The sequence below is a fragment of the Talpa europaea genome (genome assembly GCF_964194135.1).
Source record: "Talpa europaea genome assembly, chromosome: 12".
In the NCBI taxonomy this organism is placed as follows: domain Eukaryota; kingdom Metazoa; phylum Chordata; class Mammalia; order Eulipotyphla; family Talpidae; genus Talpa; species Talpa europaea.
Window position 1 is genome coordinate 80,730,862 of NC_140079.1, and position 18,443 is coordinate 80,749,304.

General features: G+C 55.1%; 1 protein-coding gene across 1 annotated transcript in view; it reads right to left on the minus strand.

The window, feature by feature from the left end:
- ZAN (zonadhesin) overlaps window positions 1-18,443 on the minus strand; it is a gene marked incomplete at its 3' end in the record, with an annotated part of 50,443 nt that overhangs the window by 26,140 nt on the left and 5,860 nt on the right. The window contains exons 7-23 of the mRNA XM_084250157.1: window positions 16,455-16,619; window positions 16,033-16,124; window positions 15,796-15,874; window positions 15,541-15,687; window positions 14,759-15,030; window positions 14,405-14,489; window positions 7,816-9,024; window positions 6,963-7,147; window positions 5,376-5,517; window positions 5,084-5,200; window positions 4,541-4,665; window positions 4,113-4,258; window positions 3,051-3,194; window positions 2,568-2,675; window positions 2,307-2,476; window positions 1,685-1,887; window positions 55-196 (exon numbers count right to left, since the gene is read on the minus strand). Coding sequence (XP_084106283.1) covers window positions 55-196; window positions 1,685-1,887; window positions 2,307-2,476; window positions 2,568-2,675; window positions 3,051-3,194; window positions 4,113-4,258; window positions 4,541-4,665; window positions 5,084-5,200; window positions 5,376-5,517; window positions 6,963-7,147; window positions 7,816-9,024; window positions 14,405-14,489; window positions 14,759-15,030; window positions 15,541-15,687; window positions 15,796-15,874; window positions 16,033-16,124; window positions 16,455-16,619 — 3,531 coding nt within the window. The remainder of the gene's footprint in view (window positions 1-54; window positions 197-1,684; window positions 1,888-2,306; window positions 2,477-2,567; window positions 2,676-3,050; window positions 3,195-4,112; window positions 4,259-4,540; window positions 4,666-5,083; window positions 5,201-5,375; window positions 5,518-6,962; window positions 7,148-7,815; window positions 9,025-14,404; window positions 14,490-14,758; window positions 15,031-15,540; window positions 15,688-15,795; window positions 15,875-16,032; window positions 16,125-16,454; window positions 16,620-18,443) is intronic.

An 18,443-nucleotide genomic window follows, 5' to 3' on the forward strand; every position in this document is an offset into this window, starting at 1 on the left:
CGCTCAAGGCCATATGGGTGCCCACCCCTGCTGTCCTTCCACCTGGCCACTCACTTTGGGCATGACAGCCATAGATGCCATTCTGCCGACTGCAGACTTCCTGGGCCTGGCACTTCCAGGAAAAGCAGTGAATACTGAAGCTTTTCTCACAGACACAGAGTTGTCTGCAGCCTGGCTTGTACCATTTCTCCCCTACCTGGGGGATAGAAGGAGGGAAGGAGAAAAAGGCTATTCCCAGGTCTGACTAATCCCCCCTCACCCACAAGGATGCATCCCAGGACTCCTAGTGAATGCCTGAAACCATAGACAATACCGAACCTCACGTATGCTGCATTTTTTCCTATATATAACATACCTGTGATAAAATTTCATTTCTAAATAAGGCACAGAAGAGATTAACAACTGTGGCTAATAATAAAATAATGATAATAATATACTTTAATAAGTATATCTCTATACTTATACTTTAATAAGTATATCTCTATACTCTATAATAAGTATAGCTCTATAAGTATATCTCAATACCCTATTGTCTGTAAAATGTTCAGACCACAGAGGTCCTGGGTAATGGAAACATGGAGAATGAAACTATGGACGAGGGGGGCTTACTGGACTAGTCCAATGCTATCAAATCATCAACCTATTCACTGGTGAGGGCGTGCTCCTGTCTCCCAAAGTTCTACCTTCACGGCTAAAATCTAACATCTGCTCACTTATTCAATGATGCCCTTATTTGTTTCTTTACTGTTTCGCCATTTAGCTGTCTGCACTGGGGCAAGTGTTGATGATTTGGTAATGAGTTGGATGGACCATGTTTCTGCCCCCTCACAGAACTCATTGTGTGGGGGAGGGAGGGAAAGAATCAAGAAGTCAGCTGAAAATTCACGTGCCCCAACACCATATGCGCGCAAAGATGACAAGCAGGGCACTCAATGGCAGTTTGCTGTCATCGACAGGCAATAAGCACTTGCTACAAGAGTTGAAATGCTTTTTGCTTTGCTATCAGTAATGCTTCAAGGAGGAAGTACATTTTAACAGGACCTCAAAGATTCCAATAGCACTGGTGTCTGGGAGGCAGAGCAGGGCAAAAGGAACTGTAGAAAGGAGAACTTGAGGAGAGAGGAAGGCGCGGACAGAGAGCGCTCAGTGGGCCAGCCTGGAAGGAGGAGTGGGGAGTCAGTGGCGGAGGCCTTGGATGGACATCAGCACCATTTGCAGACCTTAAGGGAGCGGCAGGCAAAGGAAAAGGAGGAGCCCCAGACACCGCTCTGGCTCCACAAGCTTCCTGGAGGCTGTGGAGACAGCAGCCAAGGCAGGGCCTGAAATCCTGCAGCAAGTAGGAGAAAAGACAGGGTTTGGAAAGATGCAGGGGAGACACAGAAGTACCTTCAGAGGATGAGAAACTCTGGGAAATGACAGGGCAGGGAGGGGGAGTAGCGGGCAGGGCAGGAGGGGAGAGGACCAGGGGTCTCATGCTCAAGGCAGTGTGGGTATAACTGCGCTGTGATTCCTTCCCATCAGTGAGCGCACTAGGGCTGAAGAGAAAAGAACATCCCATCGGAGCCCAAATCTTCCTCTCCCATTCTACCTCTTCCCACTTCCCCACTTCACTGTCCTGCCCACCATCTTGCCACAGACTTCAGAACCAGGATGAGTGCTTTGGGCTGCCTGCCCAGTGGCTCACCTTAAAGTAGCCATCTACGGCATCCAAGCACCCGCACTGGCTCCGGGGGACACAATCGAACCCACTGAGGATGTAGCCTGGATTGCACTCGCAACCCTCCACGCATCTCTCCTGGCAGGACATGCCATTGAATTGGGGGTGGCAGGTGTTGGGGCACAGACTGGCACAGAGAGTGTACCTGCTATTGGGTGGGCAGATCAGAGCTGGTGGAGGAGAAGAAGCACAGAAGAGGACGGCATGGGGAGGACAGGGGAAAAGGACAAGGTGAGCCACAGCCTGTTCACAGCCCAGAGTCAGAAGACCCACAGCTAGAGGCTTCTCTCCCCTCTGGAGAGGAGTGTGGCTGAGAAAAGCCCCATCGAGGGGCTTGGCTTTCACCCGGGGCTGGGGAAGCAGCCTGAAGGGACCTCCTGAGAGGCACATGGGGGGAGCAGACCAATCAAGAGCCTCAACAGCACCGATGTGTAGACACATCCGAGGTGGGCTGTGGGGGAGAGGAGGGAGGGGAGGAGGGTGCCACCCATGAGGCCTCCATCAAGGGCATGCCCTGTCCTGAAGCAGGCTCCCCAGAGAGCTGGACCAGAATCTGGGAGCATCACAGGTGCCTCTCAGCACAACTCACGGCAGAACTGGGGTCCCCTCCAGGGTTTCACCGCATAACCAGCTTCCTGGCAGGTCTCAGTTAAGGCTGACAAGTGGGAGCACAGCATCTGCTGCAGTCCCTGGAAGTTACACATGTCAAACATGCAGTTGTCGAAGAAGGAGAAGGTCATGATGTGAGGCAGGCATGCCCTGAGGAGAGAAGACAGGTCAGGGGGTGGTCCCAGGTAACAAGTGTGCCTCCCCCCAACCCCCAGCAGGCCCGTCCTGCTTTCTTTCGTACTCAAAGGCTCCGTGGGATGCCACAAGCTGTCCACAGATCTCAGGCCCTGACAAACTGTTTAGCAAGCTTGAGTCACAAGATGGGGTGATTTCCTGGCTCCTCTGGCACCTAGAAGATACCCACCCCCAAAACCCTCAAGGCCAAGGCTCCCCACCAGTCCCGACCATTTACCCTGACAGTGTCTGGCACTTGGCAACTCCCTAGTGGAGAACATTTGAACGCCAAGCCCTACTGGGGTGGAAAACTCTGGGGTGGCCTAGCAAAATGTGGGGCTACTCACAAGGCCTGAGGACAGAGGGTGGGGGGGAAAGGGCCATAGAGATTTCATAAGCTTGTTAGGGATGGGGGAGCAGGGAGAAGAATGCCAGAAGTGGGGGTATGGAGAAGAGGCATGAGGAGAAAGGGGGTGATGCGAGCTAGGGTGCATGTTTCTGAGACAAGGCAAAGGAGCAGGGGCACCGAGAGGGGCATGGGATGTCCCACTCTTTGTCCTCATTGTCCACTATCTGCCAGCTGTTCCCCAGCTCCTCCTGGTCTTGCGCTGGAGTGCCATCTGGCTTCTTGTTGTCATTGCTGCTGTCGCCATCATAGTTTCCACAGAAGCCACAGAGTTTGCCAGAATAGGTGCTGGGGACCCCGGAAAGGAGGCATTAGTGGAGAGAAGGGGCCTCATTTGACGGAGGGATCAAAGCTGAGAGGGAGAAGTTGGGGGCGTGGGAAGGAAGGCAAGACAGGGCTAGGTGGTGCAGACTGCAAACCAGGGTTTGTAGCCAGAGGCCAGCTTGGCAGGGTCCTGCAGCCCTCAACCTGCGCCATCTCTACAGTCTCCCTTCAATCCCTTCTGTTCCCATTCCCTCTTCCAGCCATTAGCAAACCTCTTGCTTCCTCTAAACCATTCCAGTTTCTTCTTGCATTGACTGTTCAGGACTTCTAATAGTGTTTCCCTTGTTTGTCCATCTGGGGAGCCACTTTTCCTTTAATACTAGGGTCAGGGGGCCTCCCCGGTGGCGCAGCGGTTGAGAGCTGGGTTGCGAAGCTGCCTGCAGCCTCTGCAGCCGGTTCGATCCCCGGCTGCTCCCCGGCCACCGGAGGAGGGTCCCACATGGCGAGCAGACCTCTCCTGCCGCCCGCTGCTCCCCTCAGCAGTGTACTTCGGTCCTTCTGCCTGCTCTGCTCCCCGCTCTGGCTCTGGTGAATTCTCTCACCCTCCCGCGCTTCTGACTGTACCCAGTGCATGTATAAACCAAACAAACAAATAATAAATAAATAAATAAATAAGACATGCCTCTAGAAAATTAAAAAACAAAAAATACTAGGGTCCGGCAACCACTCCTCTGAAAGCTGTTAGCACCCCTTCTAGCACATTCCCACAGCATTGTGCATACATGCTGCTATTATCGCACTGTCCCATAACCATTTCCTCCTATCTCCTTATCCAAAGGGAGGCCTGTCACCTGAGCCAGGTGCTGGCGTGGGAGGGGAAAGGGCTGGGGGAGGTTTGGAGCAGGGAGAAGTGGCAGCGATCCTGTTGGGTTGCCCCCTCACCTGGGCACAATGATAGACAGCTGCTGGTCACCATCCCATCTGATCCGCAAACCAAACGTTGTCTGCACCTCCACAAACCGCCCGCTTGCTGCCAGGTAGATGCCTTTTTTAAGCAGGATCGGGAGGTTGACTTGCAGACCCCCAACCTGAAAGGGAAGAGACAAAGATCTGGGTGTCAAGGTGAACCCTCAGCAGACACCCATGCCCAGGCTGGAAGGCATGACACCCTCTATGGTAATCCTGAAGACCTCTTCCCCTGGGAGGGTTCTGGAGCTGACAACGGGCTCTGCTGGTTATTTGATGTAAACCCATCCCTGAGAGACTTTGGAGGTGGAGGTACTGGCCAGGACTCAGCCATGGCAGCCCACAGATAAGGCTGCAGCCAGGCCTGGTGGCACTGACACAAATAAAACCAAAATGGGACTCACCAGCGTTTGTCTGCCCTTGAGCAAGGTGATGGTGGTCTCATGCAGAGTCACGTAGACTTTGTTCAGGCAGGACATGCCTTCCTGCACTCTCTCCTCATTCTTTGCCACCACCCTAAAGAATGGCTCTGGGTGGCAAGAGGGGTGAAGAGCGCTGGGGGTGATTCAACAAGCATTTCTGAGCATGCCTGGGGGGGCACTACAGGGAGAAAGAGCCTTGAGATACCCATCTCTGGAGTTTAAGAGTTGAGATTGGCCCCCAAGGGAATGAGGCAGGAAAGTCTGGGCTACTGTTCTCATCCTTTACTGCTCCCACACCAGTCTTCACGAAAGCTGGCCAAGGAAGGCATGATAGGTGCCTTTGGGTGCATTTCCCAGTAATCTGGGCTCAAGAAGGTCCTTTCTGAGCTGGATGTGTCGACCCTTCCTTCACTGAAAGCCTTCTCCCAGCCTGTCTCTCTTGGCCACTCCTCCTGGCCCTTTCCTCCTGCTCACTGTGCCCCACACCTGGCAGTTGTGACCTCAGGCCCTTTGCCCAAGCCCTACCTGTTGAGTTGCCACAGGGTTGGGCCAAGATGTAGGTACATTTGCCCATGAAGCTGAAGGGCCTCCCATCAAAGGTGAGATAGTGAGGGTCTCCATAGACAAAGCAGATGGCAGAGCCTGCCAAGGGAGGAGGGGGATTCAAGGAGCTGAGTCCAACACCCCCTCAGGCAAGTCAGGCCCCACAGCCCACTGACCCTGCAGCCCACTCTGGCACTCTGCTTAAGGGAGGGATGGGGACCCAGGTGTCATACCCACTCTGGCAAGCTGGGCCAGCACAAAGGAAGGGGCTCACCATAGGGATGGCATCCATACTGGCCATTCTTCATCTGGCACACTGTGTTTTTCCTGCACCGAGAGACCTGGCACTCCTTCTGACCACCAGGCAAGCAGCGGCAGTGTTCTGTGCAGTTGGGGCTGAACCACATTGCCCCAACCTAGGGGCAAGGAATCCCAGTTACAAAACTGTAGCTCTTGGGGGTCCTTCCCCTTCTTCACTAGGCCAGCAGAACTGACCTTCCTTTCACCACCACCCACCAAATATATGTGCCCACCCCAAGACATTTATACACGCTAGTCTCTTGACCTAGAATGGACTTATTTCTCCCTCTTTCTAAAAGATACCTACAAAACCTGTAGAGTTAAACTCAAGGTCGTTACTTTCTCAGCGTGACTTCCCAGACCTCACTGAGCTGCATCCTCCAGCTGAGGACTTAACCACATTTGTGTTTCTGTGCCTGTTATTTTGTACTTGTTTGATTGCAAGCACCTCTGTGGAGGATCAAGTCTGTCTTTACTCCCTGTCTTAACCTCAACATGGAGCACAGTGCCTGGCAGGGAGATTTTCATTCAAAAAATTCTTGCTGAGGGCCTCCCCGGTGGCGCAGCGGTTGAGCGCTGGGTTGCGAAGCTGCCCGCGGCCTCTGCGGCACCGGTTCGATCCCCGGCTGCTCCCCGGCCACTGGAGGAGGGTCCCACATGGCACGCAGACCTCTCCTGCCCGCCCGCTGCTCCCCTCAGCAGTGTACTTCGGTCCTTCTGCCTGCTCTGCTCCCTGCTCTGGCTCTGGTGAATTCTCTCACCCTCCCGCGCTTCTGACTGTACCCAGTGCATGTATAAACAAACAAACAAAACAAACAAACAAACAAATAAATAAATAAAACATGCCTCTATTAAAAAAAAAATTCTTGCTGAATTGAAAGCAGGAATCAAGACTTAGGAGAGCAAGGACCATGCCCTTCTTATGGTGACCCCAATGCCCTTTTTATGGTGACCCCAATGCCAGGTAGGTAGAAAGTATTCAACCAATGTTTGTTGTATGATTAAAAGTTAAAATTTGTCTTCCAGAGCAGAGGGGAGAGACACTTAATGCAGATGGCTGTGATAGAGCTTTCTGGCTAGGCTGTAGCTGAAGTCAATCTAACACTGACGCTGAGATACCCAGGAGACTGATTAAAGGGGGTTCAGGAAGGAAGAGGCTTCTGAAAAGACAAGTCAGAACTCTGATCATAATGAGAAAAACACCGACCTGAGAAGAGGCACAGGCCACTAACAAATAGCTTAATGTACTTTTAATGAGCGGGTTGCATGTGATATTTACCATAAATTGCTAACAATAATAATAATTAACATTTATTAAGTAATTGGTCTGTGTTACAATCTAATTTCATCTTCACAACAATCTTACGAGGTAAACATCTCTTTGTGCACATTTTATAGATATGGAAACAGATTAAAGAGGTAAAAAAGAACCTTGCCCCAGGTCACATGGAACCCCGGTGTGGTGCTGGCTGTCCCCCTGGGGCTCTAGGAACTCCAGTGGTGGTACCTTATCATAGTTGTTAAGACTATACTTTCAGGGATCATTTTTATAGTTCATTACCTTATAGTACTTGTTGTTGTAGAAGCAACTGCAGGAAGAGGCCTTGACACAGCTGGAGTTACTAAACAAAAAGCCGGAATTACAGACACAGCCTGGCTGGCAATGATGCCAACAGTGGGGCTTGGGGTTCTTGCAGGATGCTGGGCAGGCACAACGTTCATAGTGGGCATTTGAGGGGCAGCTCACTAAGGAGAAAACACAGCCTCATTAAGCCACCAGTCTACAACGTTCCTGTTTCTCCTCTACCCCCATACTCAAGTTCTTCTCTAAGAAAGTAGCCTATCTGATTCAGCATAAAAAGAAATGAAGTCCTGATACAAATGACAACATGAATGAACCTTGAAGACATCATGCTAAATGAAAGAAGCCAGCCACAAATGACCACGAATTACACAGTTCTTTTTAAACAGTCTAGAACAGGCAAATCCATTAAGACAGAGAGTAATTTTGTGGTTGCCAGGATGGCGGGGGTGGGGGAGGCTAGAAATGGGGTGTGACTGATAATGCAAATGGAGTTTATCTGGGGGGGATGATGAAAATGTTCTGGAATTAGAAAGTGATAATGTTTACTCATAAATCTCACAAATATGATACACCATTGAATTGTATACTTTAAAGGATGTATTTTATGGCATATGAATTTTATCTCAATAAAAAATTAAGTACGCTGGTATTTGGTTCCCAAACACCCACGCTCACCTGAGCCCTTCATCCCTCTCAGTCAGGGACAATAGTCCTCATTTCTCTAAAGTCACCACGTCTGATTGATCGCTCCTCTACTAGAAGCATCCCTTTCCCCTAAACTTTTCTCCTATCCACTGTCTCTTACTTTGCTCAATGTTCAGTATCATACCTGAAGAAGGTCTAGGTGTTGTGGAGGCCAGGATCACAGTGGTTGGGGAGGTACTTGGAGCTTTAGAAGGCTTCACCAAGGCTGTCGGCCTGAGTACAGGAGTTGCGGGCCGTCGAAAGGGAACAGTGGGCCTTTGAGTAGGGATGGTGGGTTTTTCAGTGGGGACAGTGGATTTTTTTGTGGGAACAGTGAGGTTTTCTGTGAGGATGATGGGTTTCTCTGTGGAGGTGGTGGGTTTCTCTGTGGAGGTAGGTTTCTCTGCGGAGGTGGTGGGTTTCTCTGCAGAAGTGGTGGGTTTCTCTGCGGAGGTGGTGGGTTTCTCTGTGGAGGTGGTTGGTTTCTTGGTGGAGGTGGTGGGTTTCTCTGTGGATATGGTAGGTCTTTTAGTGTGGACAGTGGGTTTCTCTGTGGAGGTGGTGGGTCTTTTAGTGCGGACAGTGGGTTTCTCTGTGGAGGTGGTGGGTTTTTCTGTGGAGGTGGTGGTTTTCTCTGTGGAGGTGGTAGTTTTCTCTGTGGAGGTGGGTTTCTCTGTGGAGGTGGGTTCCTCTGTAGAGGTGGTAGGTTTCTCTGTGGAGGTGGGTTTCTCTGTGGAGTTGGTGGGTTCCTCTGTGGAGGTGGTGGGTTTTTCTGTGGAGGTGGGTTTCTCTGTGGAGGTGGTAGGTTTCTCTGTGGAGGTGGTGGGTTTCTCTGTAGAGGTGGGTTTCTCTGTGGAGGTGGGTTTCTCTGTGGAGGTGGTGGGTTTCTCTGTGGAGGTGGCGGGTTTCTCTGTGGAGGTGGTGGGTTTTTCTGTGGAGGTGGGTTTCTCTGTGGATGTGGGTTCCTCTGTAGAGGTGGTAGGTTTCTCTGTGGAGGTGGGTTTCTCTGTGGAGGTGGTGGGTTTCTCTGTGGAGGTGGGTTTCTCTGTGAAGGTGCTAGGTCTTTTAGTGTGGACAGTGGGTTTCTCTGTGGAGGAGGTGAGTTCCTCTTTGGAGGTGGTAGGTCTTTTAGTGTGGGCAGTGGGTTTTCCTGTGGAGGTGGTGGGTTTTTCTGCATAGGTGGTGGGCCTTTCAGTGTGGATGGTAGATTTTTCTGTGAGGACAGTTTTCATTTCAGTGAGTTTTTCTGTGGGGACAGTGGGTTTTTCGGTGGGGACAGAGGGTTTTTCTGTGGGGACAATGGTCATTTCAGTGGATTTTTCGCTGGGAAAGATGGTCATTTCTGCGGGTTTTTCTATGGGAACAGTGGTCATTTCAGTGGTCTTCTCAGGGGAAACAGTAGGTTTTTCAGGAGGGCGAGTTGGTTTTTCCCTGGGGAGTGTTGGCCTCTCAGGGGTGTGGGAGAGCTGTTCTGTTGGGTGGACTTGATCTCCAGAGGGGTGGGTTTGAGCTATAGGGAGGAGGTTGGGGTGCTCAGGGATGTGGGTTTGCTCTCCAGGGGGGTGGGTGTGGTGCTCAGGGGGCTGGGCTTGTTCTCCAGGGAGGTGGCTGGGGTGCTCAGGGGAGTGGGCTGGCTCCCCAGGGGCAAGGGTAGGGTGCTCAGGGGGGTGGGTTTGCTCTCCAGAGGGGAGGGGACGGTGCTCAGGGGGGTGGGCCTGCTGTCCAGGGGGGAAGGGAGGGTTCTCAGGGGGTTGGGCTTGCCCTCCAGGAAGGAGGGTGGGGTGCTCAGTGGGGTAGGCCTTCTCTCCAGGGGAGATGGTGGAGTGCTCAGGGGGGTGGGCCTGTTCTCCATGGGAGAGGGTGGTGTATTCAGGGGGGTGGGCCTGCTCTCTAGGAGGGATGGTGGGGTGCTCAGGGGGTTGGGCCTGTTCTCCAGGGGTGAGGGTGGGGTGCTCAGGGGGGTGGGTTTGCTCTCCAGAGGGGAAGGTGGGGTGCTCAGGGGGGTGGGTCGGCTCCCCAGGATGGAGAGTGGGGTGCTCAGGGGGGTGGGTTTGCTCTCCAGAGGGGAGGGATGGGTGTTCAGGGGGGTGGGCCTGTTCTCCAGGGGAGAGGGTGGGGTGCTCAATGGGGTGGGCCTGTTCTCTAGGAGGGATGGTGGGGTGCTCAGGGGGTTGGGCCTGTTCTCCAGGGGTGAGGGTGGGGTTCTCAGGGGGGTGGGTTTGCTCTCTAGGAGGGATGGTGGGGTGCTCAGGAGGGTGGGTCTGCTCCCCAGGGTGGAGGGTGGGGTGCTCAGGGAGGTGGGTTTGCTCTCCAGAGGGGAGGGATGGGTGCTCAGGGGGGTGGGTCTGCTCCCCAGGGTGGAGGGAGGGGTGCTCAGGGGGGTGGGTTTGCTCTCCAGAAGGGAGGGATGGGTGCTCAGGGGGGTAGGCCTGTTCTCCAGGGGAGAGGGTGGGGTGCTCAGGGGGGTGGGCCTGTTCTCCAGGGGAGAGGGTAGGGTGCTCAGGGGGGTGGGCCTGTTCTCCAGGGGTGAGAGTAGGGTGCTCAGGGCGGTGGGTCTTCTCCCCAGGGTGGAGGGTGACGTACTCAGGGGGTTGGGTTTGCTCTCCAAAGGGGAGGGATGGGTGCTCAGGGGGGTGGGTCTGCTCTCCATGGGAGAGGGTGGGGTGCTCAGGGGGTTGGGCCTGTTCTCCAGGGGTGAGAGTGGGGTGCTCAGGGGGTTGGGTTTGCTCTCCAGAGGGGAGGGATGGGTGCTCAGGGGGGTGGGCCTGTTCTCCATGGGAGAGGGTGGGGTGCTCAGGGGGGTGGGCCTGTTCTCCAGGGGTGAGAGTAGGGTGCTCAGGGGGGTGGGTTTGCTCTCCAGAGGGGAGGGTGGGGTGCTCAGGGAGGTGGGTTTGCTCTCTAGGAGGGATGGTGGGGTGCTCAGGGGGTTGAGCCTGTTCTCCAGGGTGGAGGGTGGGGCGCTCAGGGGGGTGGGTCTGCTCTCCAGGAGGGAGAGTGGGGTGCTCAGGGGCATGGGCCTGCTCTCCATGGGAGAGGATGGGGTGCTCAGGGGGGTGGGTCTGCTCTCCATGGGAGAGGGTGGGGTGCTCAGGGGGTTGGGCCTGTTCTCCAGGGGTGAGAGTGGGGTGCTCAGGGGGTTGGGTTTGCTCTCCAGAGGGGAGGGATGGGTGCTCAGGGGGGTGGGCCTGTTCTCCATGGGAGAGGGTGGGGTGCTCAGGGGGGTGGGCCTGTTCTCCAGGGGTGAGAGTAGGGTGCTCAGGGGGGTGGGTTTGCTCTCCAGAGGGGAGGGTGGGGTGCTCAGGGAGGTGGGTTTGCTCTCTAGGAGGGATGGTGGGGTGCTCAGGGGGTTGAGCCTGTTCTCCAGGGTGGAGGGTGGGGCGCTCAGGGGGGTGGGTCTGCTCTCCAGGAGGGAGAGTGGGGTGCTCAGGGGCATGGGCCTGCTCTCCATGGGAGAGGATGGGGTGCTCAGGGGGGTGGGTCTGCTCTCTAGGAGGGATGGTGGGGTGCTCAGGGGGTTGGGCCTGTTCTCCAGGGGTGAGTGTGATATGCTCAGGGGGGTGGGTTTGCTCTCCAGAGGGGAGGGTGGAGTGCTCAGGGGGGTGGGTCTGCTCCCCAGGGTGGAGGGTGGGGTGCTCAGGAGGGTGGGTTTGCTCTCCAGAGGGGAGGGATGGGTGTTCAGGGGGGTGGGCCTGTTCTCCAGGGGAGAGGGTGGGGTGCTCGGGGGGGTGGGCCTGCTCTCTAGGAGGTATGGTGGGGTGCTCAGGGGGTTGGGTCTGTTTTCCAGGGGTGAGGTTGAGGTGCTCCGGGGGATGGGTTTGCTCTCCAAAGGGGAGGGATGGGTGCTCAGGGGGGTGGGCCTGTTCTCCGGGAGGAACAGTGGGGTGCTCAGGGGGGTGGGCCTGCTCTCTAGGAGGGATGGTGGAGTGCTCAGGGGGTTGGGTCTGTTTTCCAGGGGTGAGGGTGGGGTGCTCAGGAGGGTGGGTTTGCTCTCCAGAGGGGAGGGATGGGTGCTCAGGGGGGTGGGCATGCTCTCCAGGGGAGAGGGTGGGGTGTTTGGGGGGGTGGGTTTGCTCTCCAGAGGGGAGGGTGGGATGCTCAGGGGGCTGGGCCTGCTCTCCAGTTGGTTGGGTGGGGTGCTCAGGGGAGTTGGCCTGCTCTCCAGGGGGTTGGGTGGGGTGCTTAGGGAGGTGGGCCTGCTCTCCATGGGAGATGGTGGGGTGCTCAGGTGGTTGGGCCTGCTCTCCAGGTGGGATGGTGGGGTGCCCAGGGTGGTGGGCCTGTTCTTCAGGAGTGAGGGTGGGGTGCTCAGGGGTCTGGGCTTCCTCTCCAGGGAGTTGGGTGTGCTGCTCAGGGGGGTGGGCCTGCCCTCCAGGGGAGAAGGTGGGGTGCTCAGGGGTGTGGGCCTGCTCTCCAGGTGGTTGGGTGGGGTGCTCCGGGGGATGGGCCTGTTCTCCAGGGGAGAGGGTGGAGTGCTTAGGGGGGTGGGTTTGCTCTCCAGAGGGGAGGGATGGGTGCTCAGGGGGGTGGGTCTGCTCCCCAGGGCTGAGCGTGGGGTGCTCAGAGGGCTGGGCCTGTTTTCCAGGGGCCTGGGTGAGGTGCTCAGGGGGGTGGGTTTGACTTCCTGGGGTGAGTGTGCGGTGCTCAGGGGGTTGGGTCTGCTCTCCAGGGATGAGGGTGGGGTGCTCATGGGGGTGAGTTTGCTCTCCAGGGGCAAAGGTAGAGTGCTTAGGAGGCTGGGCCTGTTCTCCCGGGGGGAGGGTGGGGTGCTCAAGGGAATGAGTTTGCTCTCCATGGGGCAGGGTGGGGTTCTTAGGGGATTGGGTCTGCTCTCTGGTGGTGAGGATGGGGTGCTCAGTGGGGTGGGTTTGCTCTCCAGTGGTGAAGGTGGGTTGCTTAGGTGGCTGAGCCTGTTCTCCAGGGGGGAGGTTGGGGTGCTCAGGGGGGTGGGTTTGACCTCCAGGGGTGAGGATGGAGTGCTCACTGGGGTATGTCTGCTCTCCAGGGGTGAGGGTTGGGTTCTCAGAGGGCTGAGCCTGTTTTCCAGGGGGGAGGGTGGGGTGCTCCGGGGGGTGGGTTTTCTCTCCAGGGGCCAAAGTTGAGTGCTCAGGGGGCTGGGCCTGTTCTCCAGGGGGGATGGTGGGGTGCTCAAGGGAATAGGCTTGCTCTCCACGGTGGAGGGTAGGGTGCTCGGGAGGGTGGGTTTGCTCTCCAGGGGTCAGGGTGGGGTGTTCAGTGGGGTGGGTTTGTTCTCCGGTGGGGAAGGTGGGGTGCTCAGGGGGCTGAGCCTGTTCTCCAGGGGGGATGGTGGGGTACTTAAGGGAATAGGTTTGCTCTCCATGGGGGAGGGTGGGGTGCTCAGGGGGGTGGGTCTGCTCTCCAGAGGTGAGGGAGGGATTCTCAGTGGGGTGGGTTTGCTCTGCAGTGGTGAAGGTGGGGTGCTCATGGGGCTGCTGTTCTCCAGGGGCAAGGGTGGTGTGCTCAAGAGAATAGGTTTGTTCTCCTCGGGGGAGGGTGGGGTGCTCAGGGGGGTGTGTTTGTTCTCCAGTGGGGAGTGTGGGGTGCTCAGGGTGCAGGGTTTGCTCTCCAGGGGTGAAGGTAGGGTGCTCAGGGGGTTTTGTTTGCTCTCTAGGTGGGAGGGTGGGGTGCTCAGGGATTTGTGCCTGCTCTCCAGGGGTGAGTGTGGGGTGCTCAGGGGTGTTGGTTTGTTCTCCAGGGGTGAGGGTGGGGTGCTCAGGGGGTTGGTTCTGCTCTCCAGGTGGGAGAGTGGGGTGCTCAAGGGTGTGTGTTTGCTCCTCAGGGGGGTGGGTGGGGTGCTCAGGGGGATGGGTTTGTTCTCCTGGGGCTAAGCTTGGGTGCTCAGTGTGGTGGGCCTGCTCCCTTGGGCCAAGGGTGGGGTGCTTCTCAAAGTGGGATTGTTCTCCAGGTATGAGGGTGGGGTGCTCTGGCAGGTGGGTTAGTTCTACAGGGGGTAGGGTGGGATGCTCAGGTGGCTGGGTTTGCTCTCCAGGGGCCTGGGCAGGTGTTTCTGGGGGCTGTGTATGTTTCTCTGGGGGGTGGGTGTTCTCTCCCGTGTGGGTCCTGGACTTCTCTGTGGGTGTTGTAGGTGTTTCCATGAGGGTGGTGCTCATTATTGAGATCTTGGGATTCTCTGGTGCAGTGACAGATATTTCACTGTGGACACTGGGTTCCTTTGTGGCGGTCATAGTTTTTTCTGTGGATACAGGGGGAACTGGAGATTGGGAAGGAAGTTCTGTTGGCAAAGGCCCTACAAAGGAAAACAAAAACAAAGCCTGCTGCTACTTAGTCAAAATCACCCCACCATTCTCTTCACTCACATCTGATTAAGCTCCTGGTTCTGAAGAGTTAACTATTCCTACCCCTCCATCTCCTCCCAACTCCAAGATCACTCACTTAATACTCGGCAGAAACTGCCTCAACTACAGGTCAGTAATGCGCAGGCGCGAGCACATGAAGTGAGGAGACCGCAGGCCCCCCTCTCTGTGTCTCGCTCACTAGGGAAGGCCTTTTGAATCCAGCCATGGAAATTTATGGCATCAAAGTCTCATCCTTTTGAAGCCAACCTTCTGATAGGGCCGGGAAGGTACACGCGGGGAGAATGTAGAAAACAAAGTCGGGGACATCTGAGGTGTGAGAGGATTTGCATTTGCAGTGGCACGTGCAGACAACCCAGTGCTGCTCAGCCCAGAGCACGGCTCTCTTGGGCTTTGTCTTACCTTGGCAGGCCCCGTGATGGACCACGATGAAGTCCACAGCAATGACGAAGGCAGTGTTGGAACCCCTGGTGGCCTCAAGTATCAGCTGAAGGTAACGAGAGAAAAGGAAGAGGAAGCGACAGTGGTCCCTGGCAACGCTTGACCCTGCTCCACACAGAGACAGTCCTCTGCCAGGATGTCACCTTGCTCCAGCCTTCAGCAGCCCAACTGTGCATGCCCCGCTCTAGGAGCCTGCTGTCCATCCCGGCCATGCCACGTCCACGTCTGCTCTGCTCCCTCTCCAGTTTCCCACCTCCTTGGCCCTGCCTGTGTCCCCAGGCCCCAGGCTCTGTCCCTCACAATCAAGCCTCTCACCTGCATGGGCTGTTGATGTCCCTCAGGGATGGTGATGGAGGCGTTCATCCAGTCATAGCTCTGAAACCCAATTCGGTGCCAGAGCAAACTGGGAGAGCTGCCTGCAGGACTCTCCAGCAGCAGTTTGAGACCACTGCCATTTCCAAGGCCATACATGCGGTAGGTGAGCCCCACACAGACTGCATCCGGGGCACAGAAGGGCCGGCTCACCAGTCTGAAAGACTGGCCTGCCTGGGAGGACTTATCAGCCTTCAGGTAGATAAAGTGACCCTCTGGGCAAAAGAAGGGAACAAACAAGGTGAGAAGCCTCCACAGGGCAAGTCCAAGGGCAAGTATTAGCAACACCCTGAATCTGTACCAAATGGGGAATTGCTGCAAACACCCTGACTCCCCACAGTATCACCATTTCTCTCTGTGCTCATTTTGGGCTCCTCACTGAAAAAAGCAGGGACAGAGAGAAAGGGAAAAGCACCCAGCAAGCAGATGCCTCTGTAAATCCATCTGGCTACACTGGTAAGTGCCAACCGAGTTCGAGACAGTGGATTTGAAGCCTTGGAGTCAAATAAGTGAGATGCCTGGACTTTCCCAGGGTGTCAGTGATCCCACTGTCATGCAGATCTTCAACTCCACGCTACCTCTGTCACCTTCACAGCTCTGGCCCCCAGTGGCTTCCCAGCAAACACCCGCTGGCTGACTCATCTCCTATGACACTTCTTCCTCATTCACACCAAGCTCGAGAAGATTCAGTCATTTGTGGGTTGAGGGGTCCTCCATCTGCTCACCTGTATTAAGGGGCACTCCATTGGTATCCATGCCCTGGGTGGGCACATGTTTACTTCTCCGGACCCACTGTCCAGCATTCCCCAATGCCTGGGCCCAGGTACAGAAAGGATAGGCATCATCTTCAAAGTCACACTGAGGCAAGCTCTCTAGGGGATCAAAATGGGAGATTTGAGGACTTTTGGCCATGCTCTCTATCCCTCCTGCACCCCACCCCCCATATGTGAGATCTGTGTCTTCCAGGACCAGGCTCTCACCCCCACAGGGAGCAATGCTGATGGCATCCACTGCCACCGCCGGCTCTGGTGTCTCTCCAAACACGCCCACCACAGTAAACTGGAGAAAGAGAGGGAGGGGGGCTGGGAGTGAGACACAAAGTAGACACCGATGGTGCTCTACTCAGGCCCTCCTCCCAGCACCCAGACCCTCTGTCCATTTCAATACTTGGGGTGCCTGCCATGTGCAAGGAAACCTGACCTCTCTTTCGGCTGTACCTGAATCTGTCCCTGGCCTGAGTAATTGACAGAAACAGGCTGCCAGGTGGGTCCAGGTTGGCCTGAGAAGAGTGTGTGTTTCCGGATATTGCCTGTAAGGGAAGGGATCCAAGACAGAAGTGAGGTTACAAGGATTGAACAACTCCCAACCTATACTCAGAAGGCCGAGTAGCAAAGGCAGTACTCAGTTTATGTTCACCTCCCCCCAGTACAGACACACCCTTCTCTCTCACTCTCCTGTCACTTTTATCTGTTTTTCCAGAATCCAGTACCTTCCCAAAGGCCTGATTCCACTCCAGGGAGAGTCCCATACATACTCCAGATTCCCTGGGCCCTGAGGGATGCCCCACAGTTCCCCATCAGCCCAACCCAGGGAGATGAGCTTCAGGCTAGTGTAAGTCCTGTGACTGCTCTACCCTCACCTAAGACTGACGCGTAGATGATGAGAGCTGCCCCAGGAGCCTGGCCACGGAGGACGTAGTGGAAAGACAGGCTCAGACAGCCAGAGGACTGAGTCAGGGGGCTTAGGAGGACAGACTTCTGGTTTGGTTTTGCATTCTTGGGGTCCAGGAGCATGTAGAAGCCACCTAGGAAGGGAAAGGCATAGGGGAAGTGTCTGGAATTGGGGAGGGATGGAGAAGATGGCGCCGGGACAGGACTCTGCAAGGGTAGAGGCCTAGCCCCAGGGAGCCCCACAGTTGTGTAGGATCAATTGGTGCTGAGGTGGGTCTTCACCAGTTTCATGACTGGCTGAAGCCTTGGATCCTTCCAGAAGTGCTTGGCATGACTGGGTAAGGACATGGGCTCTGCCAGATGAAACAAGGTATCCTCTTAGAAGAAGCAGCCAGAACCTTTTCTTTTGGGTTCTGACTTTTTTTCTTTCCCCCAGAGTCAAAGTTGCATCATTTTCCTTTTTTTTTTTTTTTTAAAGATTTATTTATGCATACAAGAGCTGGGTTGCAGGCTAGAGGTGAAGGGGGTGAGAGGATTCACCGGAGACAGAGTGGGGAACAGAACAGGCACACTGACAAAACACACTGCTGAGGGGAGCATCGGATGAGACAGGAGAGGTCTGTTGCACCATATGGGTCAGCTACTTGGCTGGGGATTGAACTCGTGCTGCAATGACTGCAGACAGCTTCATAATGCTGAGACTTAACCCCTTGTGCCACCAGGGAGGCCCCTTTACTTTTTTTTTTTAACCTACTGGACATGGATGATTCACATACAAAATGATGAGAAAAGATGGATGTAATACTAAAGGGGTAGGGGAGCTGAGACAACCACTAAGAGTGCACATGTGCGCAGGAGCCCCACAGTTTCCCGTTGGGTGAGCTAACTCCCACTAGGCACAGGTGGTGGGCTTTGAACAGGAAGAAGGCGGCTGGAAAGGAGGGAGAGAAAGGGAGTAGGAGAGAAACGAAAACGGGAAACAACAGAGAAAGAGGAGGGAAAGGAAACAGCAACTGAGGAGTTGCTGAGGAGTAGAAAAGGGGAAGGGGGTAGGAGAAAGAGAGAGACAGAAAATACAAGCTGGCACGTATAATAGGAAAAGAAAGAGAAAATTTTTTAAAAAATAGAGTCTGGGGCCTCCCCTGGTGGCGCAGCGGTTGAACACTGGGCTGCAAAGTGGCCTGCAGCCTCTGCAGCACCGGTTCGATCCCCAGCCACCGGCGAGGGTCTCACATGGTGCAGCAGACCTCTCCTGCCGCGCCCACTACTCCCCTCAGCAGTGTATTTCGGTCCATCTGCCTGTTCTGTTCCCCGCTCTGGCTCTGGTGAATTCTCTCACCCTCCCGTGCTTCTGACTGTACCCAGTGCTTGTATAAATAAATGAATAAATCTTTTTAAAAAAAAATAGAGTCTGGAAAGATGGTAGTAGAGTGAAGACCCTGGGCCTGCCTTGTCATTTCACTAGCAACTGGACTGCAGCAGACCCCTGAAGGAAAAACATGATCATAGCACACACTGGGAGCCATAGCCCTGCAGAAAGGGATAGGGAAAAATTTAAGTGGACTGTGTTTATCATAATACTGGGGCATTACAAGCCACAAGAGGGAGGGGTGGCTGCTGCAAGGAACCCTTGTAGGTGCTAACTCAAGAGTCCCTGCCAACATCAGGGACTCTTGAGACCCGGCGCTGCACTATAGAGTTGGCACCCACAAGAGGGGGTGTTACCCTCTCTCTTGGAGAGGAGTTGGAGAGCTACAGGAGCGGGGGTGCAGAGGAAGGATTGCATGCTTGAGCCTTTGGCCCTCAACCCTCAATATAGAACAGCTAGAGCCTGATCCAGTGGGGAGAAATGGGTTGGCTCACCTGTGTTGTTTGGATCACCTACTACCAAGTCTGTGCTATTCAGAACACCTGCCAGCCCTGACCTCACGGTTAAAACCAAGACAAAAAGTGCACAG